The 18612-nt window shown below is 39.6% G+C and overlaps 1 protein-coding gene across 1 annotated transcript; it reads right to left on the reverse strand.

Moving 5' to 3' along the window:
• Positions 1 to 272: 272 nt before the first annotated feature.
• LOC144539863 (O-acyltransferase like protein-like) lies at positions 273 to 18104 on the reverse strand. The gene is made up of 14 exons (XM_078286112.1): positions 18038 to 18104; positions 17319 to 17452; positions 16072 to 16150; positions 15830 to 15965; positions 6670 to 6845; positions 6470 to 6572; positions 6190 to 6291; positions 5482 to 5647; positions 5186 to 5265; positions 4900 to 5010; positions 2299 to 2422; positions 1875 to 2061; positions 481 to 623; positions 273 to 377 (listed from the first exon to the last, which is right to left on the reverse strand). Exons 1-14 carry the CDS (start codon positions 18102 to 18104, stop codon positions 273 to 275), a joined length of 1713 nt encoding a protein of 570 aa, XP_078142238.1.
• Positions 18105 to 18612: the final 508 nt, after the last annotated feature.

Here is an 18612-nt window from a genome sequence, read left to right on the forward strand (position 1 = left end):
GTGGAACTTTCTGTCCGTCAAAACGGATGGAAAACTGATGGAGACGGACGAGTCATCAGCGCTGCCCGGGCAGCTCTCATTGAAAATGAATTGAAACGAACGGAGACAGACAGACACAACGGATCAGTGTGGCCGTGGCCTTACAGTACCTCACTCTGTTACAGGAAAAGGTAATGGAGTAGTGCATTACTCTGTAGCGCGTTACCCCCAACACTGATTGGGATAAGGGTATTAATAACTGGTCAGGTTCTTGAATGTGTGCTGACTTGTCTCTATCCACTGCTTCCTTTTAGGAAGACAAAGGGTTTCTCCACCAGCACAGTCAAAACATAGCCCGCCACCAGCGTGACCGCCAAGTGGCCGCTGAACAGGTACATCTAGAGATGAAGAGAGGAGGCATATATCATGTTGAGAAGGCATATGGAAAACAGATAATCATGGTAAAATCTAAATGAATTAAATTATATATGAAATGCTCACAAAGTTGATGTCAGTGTAGTGCATTGGAGTCTCCTGTTTGCCATTGTAGTAAGTTATTAACATAGGGTGTACCAGATAGCAGGCAAAACTAATGTTGGAAATCGGAACCCAGAGACCTAGAGACAACAAGCGCTTGATAAAGCCTGGAGAGAGAGAGAGAGAGAGAGAGAGAGAGAGAGAGAGAGAGAGAGAGAGAGAGAGAGAGAGGGAGAGAGAGACACACACACACACACACGTAGAACAAAATGAAGCATATGTGTTTTGGATTTTTGCTTGCATACATGAAAGTCTGTGATTCACATGTCTGTAGACTGTAGTGTGCGGAGAACCTACTAATTGTATTTTACCAGAAGTGGGAAGGGCTTAAACTGAACATGGGTGTGGTTTAGACTGAAAAGTTAAAAATCCCAAATTCTTCATTTTATTTTATTTCCCTTGTAGTCATTGTCATTGCTATTCTTGCGATATTAAAGCATAAACGAATGGCTTTACAATGACCTAACAATCATAATGAAGTATAAAAACAATCAACTTTGTAAAGCTGCATTTACAAACAACAACCTAGATGTTATGTAACCATAAACACTGGGTTTTATAAACACAAACAACCATAGCCATAAACAACTGTAAACAGGAAAACAAAATTGTGTCTTGACTTGCATGCAAGTATGAACTGCATGCACTCCCTCCCCCAAGCTGGGGGACACTAAACAGTTCAGTTAAAAAATATTTTTAGAGATGAAAAGCGCAAAGGAAATAGCATACAGTTAGTGTTTATAGTATGTTTTTTCGATCAACTTATTTTTAAAAACTCAATTAAATTTTTTTGTATCTCTGCTTGTTTGCAAATTCATATATAAATAGAAATGAAGAAAAATCAAAAGCTTCGGTGTGAGGAAAAGCCTTTATCTTTGGCTACTATGCCCCTATTCAAACTTCACTCAGTTTCATCTTGTGAAGACCAGTAGTCTGGAGCAATGGGGAAACAAAACATCCCTGCTGTATTGAACAGACTAAGAGGACAGGCAGTCTTCATCCACTCCCAGTCAAACCAACTGCCCCTTACAAAGTCTATCAGCAGAGCAGAGAAGCAGACCCCTCTGGGAAAGCAAAAGTGAAAAACTGGCCTCACCAATGCTAAATTAGTAATCAAAATAATAAGAACATTCAGCAGAGCGACCAGTATTGGGGATAACGTATGGGATAACCCCAACCCTTTCTCGTCTGAGTTCAGTCATTTTCAGTTGAATGTTTTCTCTACAAGTATAGGCATACTATTAAAACATCTGAATAATACTGAAACAAATTGGAAAGAATACATTTGTTTAAACACATTGTTCATGCTTTGCCAAATTTGGTATTCAGATTCAGGAACGTCCCTTCTCCAGACTCACCTCCATAGCCCTCCTCACAGGCCAGTATGATCCAGGCTACAGCCAGGGCCCAGAGGGATCTGTGCAGTCCCTGATAGAGGGCATGGGGGACAGATGGATGGGGTGGGACCTCCTGTAGGACGTAGGCCAATCCAACCACCAAAGCCAAGCCTAACATACAGAAGAACCAACCCAGCGCTGCTTGCCACTGTAGCAACAGTCAAGCAGCAGAAGCAGATGAGAGGGATGGCAGTTTAGTGGTTGTGCCGATATTGAGTAGGTTTGGTCTTGAGCAAACATCACAAGCGACCAAAACGCTCAGGTACTATGGATATACTTGTGGGCCCTGCTGTGCATATAATGTGCTAAAGGTTCTAATAAAAGAATAAGCTATGCTAAGCTAATACTGGAAGAAATGTCTGTGATAGAAATCAGAAGTTCTCACCTGATGTTTTATGAACTGATCTTTCTTTGTTGTCATGTATATTCCCATCAGGATCCCTATCAAGTAAGGCCCATATCTTGAGTAGGGTTTATCATAGTAATATATGAAATAATTCGTGTAGCTTCTGCAAAACAAATAAATAAATAACCAAACAGACAAATAAATAAATAAGCAAATGTGGATTAATACACGGGCCCAATGGGCACGTGCCCAGGGGCCCACAACGAAGAGAGGCGTGAGAAAACAGCAAAAAGAAAAAGAAAACTTTGAATAGATGCAACAGAACACAATAATTAATTAAAAAAGAACAAGGTCCAAGGTACTCAAGTGGATTTGGTTATTAAGTTAAGGGCTAAAACAATAAAATAGCTGGTGACCTACATGCGCTAGTGGAAGGTACTAGAGACACCCAAGCAGTGCTCCTTTTCTTCTTTTGTTCATTAGTACACAATAATTATTTGGAATTGAATAAAGAATATGTATTGTTCTGTGGTGAGGGGAAAGCATGGTTTTGAAGTTGCCAATCAAAGAACTAGGTGTAGACGATAATGTTTTCAATGGCAGGTAGCAAGTAAGTGCAAGTGAGCACCAGTGTTGGGGAAAGTTACTTTTGAAACTAACTACTTTCTTTACTTCGTTACTTGCCCTAAATAGTAACTAGTTACATTACTAAGTTAGTCTTCATTAAAAGTAACACGTAGAGTACTTTCACGTTACCCACGTAAAATCATGCTTTTAAGATACGTCTTCTGCTAATGTCATCACTCTTAATGTACAGAAATCATCACTAATCATCACGTTTGGGACAAAGCCTTAAGTAACTACTGTTGTCTAAAGAAAACATCAGTCACCTGGTTCCACAGTAAATACTCAGTGGGGGTTTGGACCAACTGGATGCCTTTCTGCCGTCACTGCATCACAACCGCAGGTGATTTTGACTTTATCAACACTGTGAAACACTGGCTCCGTGTTCCTCTCTATAAAAAAGCCTAATTTGAGAAAAAATATGCTATCGACACGGAGCTATTGACGTTAAAAGGCGCATCAACCGGTGAATATCAAAGCACTGTGCTCACAAGCGCTTTCAATTCAAATCTTCAGGTGTGATAGTGAAAGCTAAACTTAGTTAACAATAATGTTCTTATCCTTCTCTTCTGTTATTTCTAAGTTTTGCAGTTTATTATTGTGTTCATTCTGAAAGTGAGTCGTAACCTACAAGCCTCTGCAGTCTGCTTTTAATAACATCATGTAGCGTACAATACCTTAGTTTTTTTTTTATTTGCACTAACTAAACATTTAACCATTTGAAAGAAAAATAAAAGTAGCGAAATGTAACTTTGAGAAAGTAACTAATAACTGATTACATAAATCGCAAAAACTAACGTGTTAAGTTACCACAAAAAAGTAATCTGATTACTGTAACCCCGTTACCCCCAACACTGGTGAGCACTAAAATCAAATTACTGGTATTAGCCTTAGCTTGCTTGCCTAGCTTAGCTATGGATCGACATACTTCAAGTGGAGCAACTAAACGCATGTGAATGGACAAGTTTGACAATTTTGGGCCTATATATAATTTGTCTCTTACATACCTGTAATACTTGGACCCGCAGACAATATTGGCTCCCGACTCAGCTTTAGGTTGAAATGGCGAGCTCCTGTTGCTAGCCTCTTGTTGCTAACAAGCAGTTCAAACAGGGTATGGCAAAATATCTCCAAAAAAGCCAGTCTGTGGTATTTTCACAACCCAGACAGCAGCAGCAATGTACCAATTCCACTCAGTGGATAGTCTACTCCCAAACTCTACCTGGCTCCATGTGCAATTGTTTACAATTTGATCTGACCTTCCGCAAAACTAGACAGTGATGCACTTTCACCCCACATCAGTCTGTGCTGGTGCTGAGAAAAATAGTTCTGTGATTTCCTGATTAGTGAAAGTGTGCATAATGGCAGAACTGTGTCATGAACTCAGAGCTTTTCATTTATTTACTTTGCAACTTTTCTGTTTACTCTCAACTCCCCTGTGGAGCCTACAAATGCCTTTTTTGGAGATATTTTGACATACCCCATTTGAACTTCTTGTTGGCAGCAAGAAGCTAGCAATGGGAGCTTGACGTTTCAACTGACAGCTAACTCGGGAGCCAATGTTTTCTGTGGGTCCAAGTATGTAAGAGACAAATTATATATAGGTCCAAAATCACCAAACTTTAAAGAAAGAAGAACAAGCGAGGCCCACAATCCAGTTTTCCCAATATGTTGCATTGAAAATGCATCATTACGCAATGTGTTTAGAGTGGGTGAATGCTATTGTTTTTGTAATCTTATTACTTTGTGTTGTCACCATCCCCATGATACATTCATTGCATTACCCTAACAGCACTGCTACTATTACCTCTAATAATAATAGTAATAGTAATAATCTTAGCCTAGTAATGCTACTACTATAATAATATATGCAACCACCATACCCACCTACACACACCCGCGTGTGTGTGTGTGTGTGTGTGTGTGTGTGTGTGTGTGTAGGGGGGTATTAGGGATCTGAGGAGGTCATGGTCCATCTTTGGCCATTGGTACAAGATCACAATCACTGAGTCTTACAGTAAAGTTGGCTGATGGACAGGAATCTGTAGGAGGGCAGTTACAACAGCAGAGGCCACGCTGGTTATTAGCATTAGGCTTGCTGCCACTGCTGCCAACAACACTCTGTTCCTGAGAGAAAGAAAAACATGCAAGGATAAGACATTACATAACAAGTGTTAGAGCAGATATGGTGTGTAATGACTGTACTGGTGGCCATTATTCTACAATGACATTTGGCCAAGGAAAAAGTTTGATGTAATTAAAGAATAAAGGTAGAACTTATATAAAAGAACGGTTGGCATACCGTCTGAAAAGATAGACCAGCAGAGGAGTAGTGAGATAACACTGGAAGTCTAGAGGCAGGTACCATGACCAAGCAACACACTGGGGAGAAATAGGCACATAATTATGAAGAAATAGGTCAGTTCAGTTTATTTGTTGTTGATATTTTACCTAGAGAAGAGGACAGACATAAAGAGGACATCAGAGGAAAGGAAAGATATGAAACAATGAGAACAAAGGAGAAGAAGGATGACAAAAAGACTTTTATATACCAAGAGAACAGGAGCTGTGTAGAGCAGAATTACTTCCTCAACTCACCATTTTGTGGGGAACATAGAGATTGTTAATCAATAGCACGTTGGCCCACCAGAACGTCTTACAGTCCTCCACCTCGTCCTCAAATGTGAACCCGTAGGCTCCCTGCCGAGCCACAGAGAACACGCTCATGACTAGACACACAATGAACAGATGCAGTGGCTGGACCCTGAATGGAAAGAAAGATACAGACATAGACAGAAAGATAAAGAGAGCATTTTTAATGTACATGGAACACACGTTATATTGGGTCATCATCACTGACCAATGAAATAATATTTTATTTTATGTATGAAGTCCAGAAATGTACTTTATAGGTATTTGAGTTGAAACCACACCAAACCCAGAGGACAGAGTTTCTTTACTGACCACAAAGAGGCCAGAGGAGCAGTTTCTTGTAGGTGTTATTTGTTCTGCAAATTAGTAATGGCTTTGCATGAGGAAAGCAGTTGTTCAAGTTCTTCTTGACAGCAAAGCTAACATTTATTTTAAGTATTTGTTTTCAGTTTTGGGTGAAGACTGTGGTTTGATGGTTTGATGGTTTCCAGGAATTGTAGAAATTAGAGAAGTCTTAGTGCTATTGTGTGGAGTAGCCTGACTGTGATAGTTCATAGATAGATAGATAGATAGATAGATAGATAGATAGATAGATAGAGATTAAATTATGCATTGATTCATAGCTTGACTTGATGAACTGATATATCAATGTACCTTTTCAACCTTTTGAAGAGGAAGCTGGCCACCAAACTGAGACTCATTTTGTCCTCAGCCCTGCGGATGGAGCTCAGCAGAGACCTGGCACTAAGCAGACCCCTATAACACACAACTTGTTCAAGAAACTGCTTAACAATTGGAAATATTGACAACTTAAAACTCACCATAAAAACTCAGTTTTTACATTCACATTACTTAATTAACCAAAATTAATTAACCAAACCAAACCGTTAATTAACCAAACAAAGTTTAAAACTTGGTGTCTTTTCAGTCTCACCCCAGGAGTAGGAAGGTGTCTACAGACACATAAACAGGTCCACTATCGGTAAACAGATGCAGAGGATTGGCTTCAACTGTCTTCTTCCATGTATTGTAATTATCTACAATAGAAATATTGTAGAATTAATTCATGACTGACTAAATGAGTAAGGTGATTGTGTTACTGAGTGTTTTAAGGCAAGCATAGTTCTGTCACACCCAGGTTGGAAAATGCAGGCAAAATTGTGCTGTGACCACTGATGATCCAGAGCAGGCTGAGGGCGCGGATGCCATTCAGGGATGAGTAGCTGGCTCCTGCGATGCTTGAGGAGGTGCTAAGGACACCCTGGCTGGTGGTCTGTAGAGAGAATGCCTGGAGGCACTGGTAACCACAGCTTCGAAGAAAACACAGTGGTGTGGGTCTGGTGCTCTCTACAGTTGAGACAATGAGACAATATTCACTGAGTGCAAGTTCAGAATCTAAGTATGAAGTAAACTTAGAAAGACAGTCAGACAACAAGTACAGATCCTGTACAGGCCCACAGCACGTGTGTTGAATTCCACTAGCTGCAGCCACACTGATCCGTCACTTTCTGTCCGTTGGGCTGTTTTGGAAAGTCAACATTGTGGAGAGGCAGAAATACAGTAGCCTGGCTTCCCTCATAATGGTGCTACTTCATAGAAACAAGTTAAATTCACTTGAACACATTGTTTTCACTCACACTGGTTTGAAAATAGGAAAGAATGTCTAGTTTCTTCTTTCTCGACATCTTCACAACACAACCTGTCAGCTCCACGGCTCAGATTAAACTGTCTGTGCTTGTCATTTGAGTGTGCATTTGTTTAATGCATGGCCCGGCATCCTGGTTGAGTGGAGTTTTCCATTTTTAAGCACTGTGATTGGCCCGAAGGTCCAAACACCGCCCAGCCGGAAAACTTTGGTCATAAAACGAACCGAGCCAGTACTGCCATACAAAGGCAAACCACAGTAACTACACATTTGGTCAAAATTGAGTTAGGATCATATTTGGGCTCTGTACCATCTTATTTATCTTGTGACAAAGTGTCTGGGCTGAACTAATCACCATTTTAGAGAAAAAGGACTGTCAAATTTGCAGTAACTACAAAATCCATGAGAAAACAAAGGCAGACCACAGTATGTGAAGTTACTGCACTCTGGCTTGGTTTCACCGCGCTCCAGCTGCAGTTACTATGACTTCAAGCTATGCAGTAATGGCGCTATCCAGAGGAAAACTCATGGTGGAACTTGCATTAAAAAACAAATACCCAGATAATGGTAAGAAAGATTCATTCCTCTTGATTGGGGCATTACCACACAACGTGGCTAGCTAACCCAGCTCAAACTTCCCTGCTAGCTATCCTAGCTGGCTAGTTAGCGCTAGTTTCAGTCATTTGCAGAAGTCCGCGATCTGTCTTCTAAATGGTTTTTGAAGCGGGGGAAGAGGCAGCTGTCAGCTGGCATGGCTTGAAACCTGTGTCAACGTTTAAGTGATGATTATTATAATGCTGAGAGGAGCAGAAACTACACACATGATGCTGACTGACTGACTGGAAATGCCATGTAACCTATCAAAATATCACTGGCTCACCGTCAGTCTAAATGATGTGAGATGACTGATGAATCCAACCTGCAACTTGACACTGATATTCTCTTCTTTTAGCCCAGCCTACGCAGTAAATGTAGTCAATTTATTTTTATTCAATAATTCTATTTATATTCTGATTGAAAACCTGATTGCTTCATTGATTAATTTTACAGATAGATGGCATTTCTGAATGTATGTGACCATTATGTTATATTTTCTTTTATATTCTGAATAAAATGGAAATATATTATATTATTAATATTTTATATTACCCAGCATCTGCCCCACTCTTCCCCCACATCCCTCCTATATCTTCTTAATGAACTAGCTGTTTCATATTGGCGAAACAATACCTGGATTATTTCAGCTGTACACTTAAAAATATTATATTATATATAAATTAATAAGGTAAACCATTGAATACGGCTGAAATAGGTTTCAAACAATTCCCATGAAACAGATAAAACAAAACAAAAAATAATGCAAATACATAGATATTGGTAGTTACTGCACTTTGCCTTTGCATAATCCATACAGTTGCATCAGGTGGTACAAAGGCAAAGTACAGTAACTGCATAGGGGTCATAGGTCAAATTTTTGGTCAGTTTTTATATATACAAAAAATTACTTTATAATAATACAATACTTGAGCACATCATCATCATTATCTACATATAACCTATTTTCCTGGACTTTGGATAAACTTTAAAGTCATTTTTCTCAGTTTCACTGTTTGCGTAGTTACTGCACTTTGGCTTTGTAGGGCTGTGTAGTTTAAGCTTCTAATGTTATTTATTTATTTATTTGCACACTAGAACAAAAGAAGAGAACAATACAGCAAATCAGAGCCAATTGTGCAGGTGAGATTAAGAAATTGTATATCCCACCTAAATAAGCAGTATGTACAACATTAGTAACAAAACAAGGAAATTACAAAATTTAAAAGCAGCTGAAATTATGGCTTAGTAATAGCCAGCCATGTATACATTAATACTACAACCGATGCTTCTGCCGGCATCTTGCCAACTGTCTTGTCCTGCTTGCTTGTCTTGCCTCTAGTATGTGTACTTGTCTTGTTCAGTGCATACTATTGTCCGTGCTGATGTGTATGCTATGTGCTCTAGTGTCATATATGTGCTTTTACTGTAGGTGTGTTTGTTCTGTCCGACGCATGCTATAGTCTGTTATTGTGTCCGCTCTGCTAGTGTCTTGTGTACGCTATGCTTATATGTGCATTTGTTTTGTCTACATGCCATTGTCTGCTAATCTGTCCTTTCTTGTTTTATTGTCTCTCTTGTGTCACTTACTTAGTTCTTTATCTCTGTAACACATGCATTTTAATTCTATCTTATAAATTTTAGGCTGCCTTTTAAACATCTGGTCAGGGACAGCAGATGAAAACTAGCCTTTCTGGCTAACTCTGGCTCATTTACAGTTTGATTGTTGATTGATGTGCATTGTCCCTGGAAAAAAAACAAAAAAACAATAAATGTGACTGCTGGATTAGAGTGGACCTTATTTTATATTTGAAATTTTGGAGAGGTGTTGCTGATTTTAAATTGGACGTATACTTATTCCAAATTTGTGCTCCTCTGTACCGAATTGAAAACTGGCAATGGGACGAACAAAACAAAGGGAGATGAATATTATTGCCGTGTCTAGTGCTGTATGTGTGTACTTGGGAATTAAGACAGAATAGATCTTGGAAGGTTTAGGAAGGAGTGCCGGGTGATGTAGATATTTGTAGATGAAGGAACAAATTACGTAAATGTTGATATTGAAAATGGACAATATATTCAATCTAGCAAAAAGTGGGGCTGGAGGCTCATAGCGGTTAGAGTGAGTAATTAATCTAACACATTTTTTCTGTAAAATTAAAATTCTATAAAGAGAGGTGGGGTATGCAGCGGCCCATACAGTATTGCCATATAACAGATATGGATACATTAAACTGTAATACAGAGTTAGTAGACTGCTGAACCATTGGAGAGATTTTGCGGATGATACCAAGCGATCTTGCCACTTTTCATCAATTTAAGGCACCAAGGAAGTTTGTTGACTGTACCTGCAAGATTTCATGTTCATCGATAATTAATTTAGCAGTAGATCTACAATATTTCCAGTGCCTGAAATGGGCCGGTACTCACCGGTACTGAGTACCGGCACTTCTGATTTATGTCCACATGAGTACCCTTACTTCTTTTTGCGTACCGGCACTTCTGATTTTTGTCCACGAGTACCCTTACTTCTTATTCCGTACCACCACCTCCTGGTACGCCTTAGGTGAATGAAGAGAGTATCTCTGTATGAAAAAAGTGTGCCATAGACTTGATAGGGCTTCATTTAAGCAGACAGCATCCTACAGACTGAAGGCAGCGCTCCGCTCACACACGGTGAGTCAATAAATTAAATAGCCTCTTGTAATTACGTGTTCTGCAATATTAAAACCATTCTACTGATTTTTTGCCCCGCAAAGGCAGATTGTAAAGAATATAATGGCTTACATTCTGATGCAGGACTTTGTGGGCAAAACGACAATGGAATGATATTGTGTAGAAAAAATAAATCCATTTATATTGTGAGCAGAGTGATGCACGTAAAAAGTTACATAATGCTAGTTTTCTTATATCATGACTGTCAACAACAAAAGGTCAATATTGCTTTGTTGCCACTACCTCCAAAAAGCACAGACAGCTCTGTCCGTCAGTTATATAAAGACAATATTGGCCTCTGTCCATTTGCATCAGTCTTCTGTATGCTTGTAAGTATGTAATCTTTCTCTGATGTAATCTTTCTCTGATATTATTACAGCACTAACCCAGCACATTTTTCTGTGTTGATTTTTTTTAAATGGCAAGGTAGGTTAGGACTAGTTGTTTTGCAGCTAAACTGACTGCAGTCTTGTTTCATTTTCAGTTGGTTTTATTGTAGCATATATGCAATATTATATTTGTATGTAATGAAATGCATACAAAAATACATTTGAAGTGGGATATATTACCAAGATATGCGTATAAATATAAATATGTCCAAGACACATGCGATGCTCATGTCATGCAACTGCTGAATTAGGGTACTGGCACATTTTTTGGTCCAATTCAGGCACTGAATATTTCTTATATTTTCCTGTAAATATAATGAAATTTGATTTCTTCACGTTTAGTGATAATTTGTTGAGTTTAAACCAAGTGGAGATTTTAGTCAGGCCTTCATTTGCCTCACCAATAAGTGAGTTCATGTCTTTGTGCGACAAAATCTAATTTGTATCATCCGCAGACAAAAGAGGCAATACATTTGGTGATGCAGCAGCTAGGTCATTAATATATATAAGGAATAACAGGGGTCCCAGAATGGAACCTTGTGGGACCCCACATAATATTTGTTCTTTAGTAGATGAATATTAATTTATAGAGACATATTGAACACGATCAAGAACATAATTGGATAACCACCTATATGTGTTGTCACGAAAGCCGTAAAAGTGCAGTTTGTCAAGTAGAATATCATGATTGACAGTATCAAAAGCTTTGGATAGATCTAGAAAAATTCCAATTCATGGTTATTCCAAACTGAATGAATTTTATCAACTAGTTGTAACAGGGCAAGGTCAGTAGAGTGATTCTGGCGAAAACCATACTGGTGATTATACAAGATGTTGTGTTCATTCAAATGGTTGAGCATTCTCTTGTATATCAATCTTTCAAGGACTTTTGAAAAACATGTCAACACAGAGATTGGGCGATAATTATTGAAAGACTGACAGTCACCTGACTTAAACAATGGGATAACCCTTGCTGTTTTAAAATCTTTAGGTATGACACCACTTCCCATCGACTTTGATAAAATATAGGTCAATGGACTCACAATAAAGGAGGAAATTGATTTAATTAGAGCCGGATTAATTTCATCATGACCTGCTGTAGCCGTTTTCAAGGTACCAATTATATCCAATACCTCTCCTTCACTTGGGAGCTCAAAATTTATGAGTGGGGAAACTGAAGTGAGGAACCAACAGTATGACCAATCTTTTCACAGATGGACGGACCAACATTAACGAAAAACTTGAACTCAGACGAGATGTTAGAAGGATCAGCCAAGATCGTATCATCCACTAGGAATTGTGATGGAAAAGATGGGGCCGCTCTTTTTTTGTTCAATAGATGATTAATGACTTTCCATGTTTGTTTTATGTTGTTTGAAGATTCCTTAAATCTAACAGAGAAATTGTTATTTTTGGCTATTCTGAGTAAATGTGTACATTTATTGCTGTACTTCTTATAACTGGCTTCATTCAACGGAGATGGACTAGAAAGAAACTTCTTATATAATTTATGTTTTTTTGCTAGACTCTTTCGCAGACCAAATGTAAACCAAGGTTTTCCGTCACACTTCTTATTATGTGCTTTTACTAAAGGAAAATATTTGGAGAAAACAGACTTGAATATTGATAAAAAAGTAAGATACACTTTTTCCACATCGTCTTTCCTGTAAACCATGTCCCATGAAGTTTGACTAATCAATCTGCCAAAACGGTCCATGTTTTTTCTGCGATGCGGTTTTATTTCCAAAGGATTAAAAATTGGAAAATGATCAGAGATATCTGAGATCAACACCATATTTTGAAGAGGATTGTGTAAGCTACCTTTCTCTCCATTTAAGTCTATCGTGATGTAATCTAGACATGCAATGACCTCCACTCTTAAGCCGCTAGATGTTTTCTATCATTCGCTAAATATATTTACATTTATAACCGGAGATACCTGTGATATTCATGACTGTATTTTATAACACAAAGTGGGCTGGCCCTCTCTATGTTACTGTTCTACAAGCCTAGTCACGCCTCTGGTTAGCACTGACATGGGAGAGACTGCTTGTAGTTTGTGCTCTATATACCTGGAATGAATTACAGCAAGACAATTCAGAAATCTGATAAAGAACCTGAATAGCTTGAAATGTGAATGTTTTAATTGATTATTGGGGAATGTTTTGATTGATGATTGTAAATATTATGTGTCTTTGTGTCCATGTTTGTAAACTCAGCACTCTTGAAAAAGAGGAACCCGTCCCTCAATGTGTTCTCTGAGTATTAAATAAAGGTTACATAAAATGAGATGAAATGCATTCACCCATGCATGCACAGACACACACACACACACACACACACACAAAGAGGACACAGTGCACAAACGTTACTTACTATTGTCTTCTTCTGAGTTGCTTTGGCCCATCTCACCCTGCTGTTGGACAGCGTAGCTGTTATTCCCTCCACTAAAGGGGTCATTGGGCATCAATGTCCCATAAAGGTTCGGCCCGGTGTTCAAAGAAGAAGACTCTGCTCTTGGACTGACCTCTCTGTGGCGCTTCCATGCTGTTATGGCCGTAAACAGGGTAGCCGCAAGAGGAATCGCCACCATTACACAACACACAAACCTGAGGGAAAAAAAGTATCTAAGGTAGGTTGTTTTATGTGTACAGATTGGTCCATATTCCATGCACTAGAGCTTAATGAGGCTACTGTTACCATAACCGATTACATGAAATTCTGCGTCAACAGTGTGGTAGCCAAGAAGGATGTCGTTGTCTATCCTAACAATAAACCCTATATTACAAAAGAAAGTAAAGACTGCATAAATAGGAAAAAGCAAGCCTTTAGAAATAAAGACAGGGCAGGACTGTCAGTAGTTCAAAAAGAACTTAAACAACTCCTTACAAATGCAAGGGAACAACACAGGCAAACGATGGAACAGAGCTTTCAAACTTCACACACTTTGGGACACAATGAAATCAGTTACTAATATGAACCCTGCAAAAAAACAAATGATCACCTTGGATGAACAACAGAAATCAAACGAGCTGAATGACTTTTACTTGAGGTTTGATTCACAAAACTTCTCTCATGAGTGTGACAATATGTTGCAGTCTCTGCCAGACACTGATGCCACCTGCTGGCTGGAAGTGGACCCACCTAGTGTTCAGCGTCTTTTCAGTAGGGTGTGCACTAATAAGTCCACAGGCCCAGACGGACTGCCAGCTTTTTTGCTCAAAAGCTGTGCAGAGGAATTGACATCAGCATGGTGTCCCATATTCCAACGGTCCTTAGACACTCACACTGTCCCAGCTTTGTGGAAGAAGTCAATCATCACACCAGTGCCTAAAAAGCCCTGTGCCACAGTGAATAATGATTTTCGTCCTGTAGCTTTGACCTCGATTGTAATGAAATGTTTTGAGAAATTTGTAGTGTCCCTGCTCAAGAAGGGAGTCGAGCCAATGTTAGATACATGTCAATTTGCCTATAAGCATGAGCGCAGCACTGAAGACGCCATCCTCAGCATTTCGCACTTTATTTCCAAGCACCTTGAGAACACAAAAGCCTGCGCTCGAATTTGATTTATTGATTTCAGTTCAGCGTTTAATACTGTGCAACCCTACCTGCTTTTAGAGAAGCTGAAGGACATGAGTGTTAACACTACCCTGATTAGATGGTTTTATTCTTCTTTAAGTAATAGGACACAGCAAGTGAAGGTCAATGGGACGCTGTCAGAGATCAAACACAGCAATACAGGGGTCCCACAAGGTTGTGTTGTATCAGCTATACTCTTTACATTGTACACTAATGACTGCAGGAAAGTACACCCCAATAATTATATTATAAAATTTGCTGATGATACTGTGATTTTGAGCCTTCTCCACAAGGACATGGACCCTTCTGTGTACCACGATGAGATAGACATCTTCATCAAGTGGTGTGACACCAACCATCTAATTTTAAATGCCACCAAAACACAGGAGATGGTCTTTGGCCCGAGGCAAGTGACTGACCATGAGCCAGTGGTCATCAAAAACCAGACAATCATTCAGGTGTCCTCGTATAAATACTTAGGTGTCCACATAGACAACCTTCTTTGCTGGAAAATACACATTGATAACCTGTGCAGTAGACTGCAGCAGAGACTTTACTTTCTAAGGTGATTGAGGCTGTATGGAGCGAGCAGCTGATGTTCTAGAGAGCATCATTAGATATGGAATTACAGCATGGTTTGGCAACCTAACAGTCGAACTGAAAAGCAGGCTTGCCAGCATGCACAAAACAGCTATGAAGGTAATAGGGAAGAAAGAATATGAGCCCATACAGAGCCTGTACGAGCAGGCAGTCATGAAACAAGCAACAAAATATCATTGCGGACTCTCAACATCCCCTCTTCTCTGAATACGAACCTCTGCCATCAGGAAGAAGACTCTGTGTGCCAAAGTGCAAATCAAACCGCTTGAAGCTATCGTTTGTTCCAGCCTCCATCAAGCTGCTGAACTCTAATGCTAAATCTTAGTGCAATAGAGCAATGTGCAATAAATACACAAGCACTTTAGCACTTAGCACTTTTGCACTTTAATTCCTACAGTTTCTTTTTAAGCCGTCGTGTTGTCAATGTCAAATGTATAGTCAAATGTCTTTTTTATGTCTTTAAGATGTTTTTATGTGAAGCAACTGTCTAGCATCGTGTCAAACGCTTCTCATGTTTTGTGATGTTTTTTATGTGAAGCAACGGACCGTAGCACTGTGCCCAAGACAAATTTCCCCTCGGGGACAATAAAGTTTACTCTACTCTACTAGGTTAAGATTGGCCAATGTTTTTTTCCTGAGGTGAAGTCCTGCACTTGCTGCACGTGAAAAGAGCCACTTTTCCACTCCAGTCTACAGTGACATGTACATGGACATAGGACAGGAGGAGGTAAAGAAATTAGGCGAGACTATTGAAATTCAATCTTATACTCACAGGCAAATGATAGCTGAGGCGTCTGGGGTGGCGGTGTTGGACAAACAGCTGATCATGATAATTGCTTGACTGGACTGAGGGACCAGGCTTGGAGGAAAAGGAGGAATGAGGGATGTCTGACCCAGCTGAAATCTCTCTGGGAAGCAATGAAACAAGTCAAAGGTATAAGGAAAAATATTGTTCTAATGATATTACAATGGATCAGTTACATCCAATGAAAGAAGCTATTGAAATCCACTGACCCTGCGCCAGCAGCATTTGCACGTCCTCTTCCCCACAGGAGTCAGGAACACAAATGCCCACAAAGTAGTGGACCATGTCCTGGTAAAAATATAATTATTTCAAACATAAATGTAAACAAAGCTTAAAATATGAACACTAAAAGTGCAGATAAGGAATAAAATGTGCTCCTTATATCATTGTTGTACTTTCTCCGGAAATGTCCCAGCTCAGGCAATTGTGGGTCAGCTGATGGTATAGCTGCCTAAGAACAATGTCACACTGGACAGACTTTCTTTCATCACATATGGTGCCAAGCTAGTGGACATCAGTTGCAGTGGCTCCTGCTCTCCTTTCTACAACTATTCTATTTTTTTATATTTTTTATATACTTACAGCGTGCTTAAATGCATTACTGCTGTCTTTTTTGTTTACTTTTTTGGTACATGTATCACTTTTCTGACCTTACGAATAGCTCATCGCCATGAAGCTGGCAGCTGGTGAAGTCTGAAGAATCTACCATCTGAGCTGTTGGCATGACAGAGAGGGAAGAGTAACAGTATATATGTTACATTGTAGATACGCTCAATACCAACTTAATAGATGCACTTATTACCAGGTAGACCCTGTTATTGCCTTCAGAGCAGCCTAAATTCTTTGAGGCATGGATTCAACAAGATGCTGGAAACGCTGGAAACGTCCACCAGCCGCAGTTCGTCCATCAAAAGTTGAGCATCAACATTGGACTATCCAAATAAAGTGAGAATTAGCATTATTGCATATTTTGTTGATGCATAAATGATTTGAAAATCTGTTTGGTTTTGTTTATTCAAGAATAACTTAAATTGTCCCTATTTTTTTTTACTGGGGCACAGCAAAATATTACTGGTGCTTGTGCCCCAGTAAATGAATCTAACGACACCCCACTTGCAATTCTCCTTTGACTTCTCTCATCATGCATCTATTCTCTCATCAGTGCATCTATCTAAAGAGACTTTACTCCCACAGGACTGTCGCTGGCTTTATGTGCTTTGTTTATTGCACCATTTTCAGTAAACTCCAGACACTGTAGTGCGCCAAAATGCCAGGTGGGTCACCATTTACGAGATGGTGGAATCAGAAAATCTGGCATTAACAGTCATACCACATTCAAAGTCACTTAAATCACAAGCAGTAACTGAACCTCTCAACCACAGAATTTGAATGGATAGTCAGATAACAGTCTTTCCCATTCAAATCAACATTCATCTTATCTTAACTGTTTCTTCACCTGCTTGAGGGAAACCCGGCAGTACTGTCCAGAGAAGGTGGGACCTCGGGCAGACTGACACTCCTGCAGTGAGCCGGGCCTGTTGATATTACCCCCATCAACATCGCTGCCTATCTTCCCAATTGCATCGTACACTGAGAATATACACAAAAGCGCACACACACATACACCCCCCCCACACACACACACACACACACACACACACACACACACACACACACACACACACAACATAGTAGTTAGGCTACTTCATGCATTGTTAATTTGCCAAAGTAGTTAGAGAGGTATTAATGTTGCCAGAAATGTGTTGGACAGACAAGCCTAGTTCACATTATTCATAAAACCGTTTTTCTTTTTTAAAGATTAAAATAAAAAACAAACATTATTCCAAACACCCTCCACAAATAACAAGGGGAGCTAAGTCACTCTGGATAAGAGGAACAGCTAAATGCCTAAAATAATACCTGTAATATGTGGTATGATGACTATGATTGCACAAAATGTAATATCTTATTCTATGATTCAAGAATTACAAGTCATTTTTGGTGAGCCTCCTCATGAAACCTCTTTTGAAAATTGAAAATCATTTAGTTTACAACACTTTAAAGAGAAAACTTTAACTCCCCAAACCTAAATTCACAGTGCAATCTACACAAGTATTACTCTATCACTAAGCATAAGGAAAGCCCTCTTGAAAAATCAGCTTACTCATCACTTACTTAGAACAGCGTATTGCTTTGGCCTGTCCTGGTTAATCTCCCAGAGGAAGGCCTCGGTATCCTGCATACATCTCTCAGACACATTCAAGGCCTGAGTTCTTTCCAGCACTACACTACACCCTGCAACCAGAACGATGACCACCCAATCCAGGGTCATTTTGGGAAGCAGTGCATCTTTTTAGTGAAACCACCTTTAAATAACATAGGCGGGGACCCGTCATCATCAACAAGGCAGGGTGAAATTCTGCTTCCACGCTCTGCATTGAAAAATTGTCTTGGCAACTCTGGACACCACAAAAAGGTCCAGAGGCTTACAAACAAGATCCAATTTGTACTGTTAATTATAACACCACCTGGGGTCTGAACTTGCTATCGCAAAGATATCCTAACTGGATACACACAATGAAACAATGGTAATCCTGTTGAACTGGTCTCACAAAGGTGGTTAGCCAGTCACTTGCAAGAGGACCGAGATCCCTGTTTTCAGTAGCTCTTCCAAGTGGACTGAGGTGTGGTTAGGTTGTGGTGAGAACACAACACGGACCAACCACAGGATATGAAGTCTAGTCACAGTC

The sequence above is a fragment of the Centroberyx gerrardi genome, chromosome 2, assembly GCF_048128805.1.
Source record: "Centroberyx gerrardi isolate f3 chromosome 2, fCenGer3.hap1.cur.20231027, whole genome shotgun sequence".
In the NCBI taxonomy this organism is placed as follows: domain Eukaryota; kingdom Metazoa; phylum Chordata; class Actinopteri; order Beryciformes; family Berycidae; genus Centroberyx; species Centroberyx gerrardi.

Excerpts from the sequence above, each read along its gene's own strand:
- LOC144539863 (XM_078286112.1), bottom strand. The coding sequence starts at position 18,104 with ATGCAGGATACCGAGGCCTTCCTCTGGGAGATTAACCAGGACAGGCCA. Across the intron at positions 16,151-17,318 it reads GCCGGGTTTCCCTCAAGCAG|GACATGGTCCACTACTTTGT; the intron begins GTGAAGAAACAG and ends TATTTTTACCAG. Across the intron at positions 624-1,874 it reads CTGTGAGGAGGGCTATGGAG|GCTTTATCAAGCGCTTGTTG; the intron begins GTGAGTCTGGAG and ends CTCTCTCTCCAG.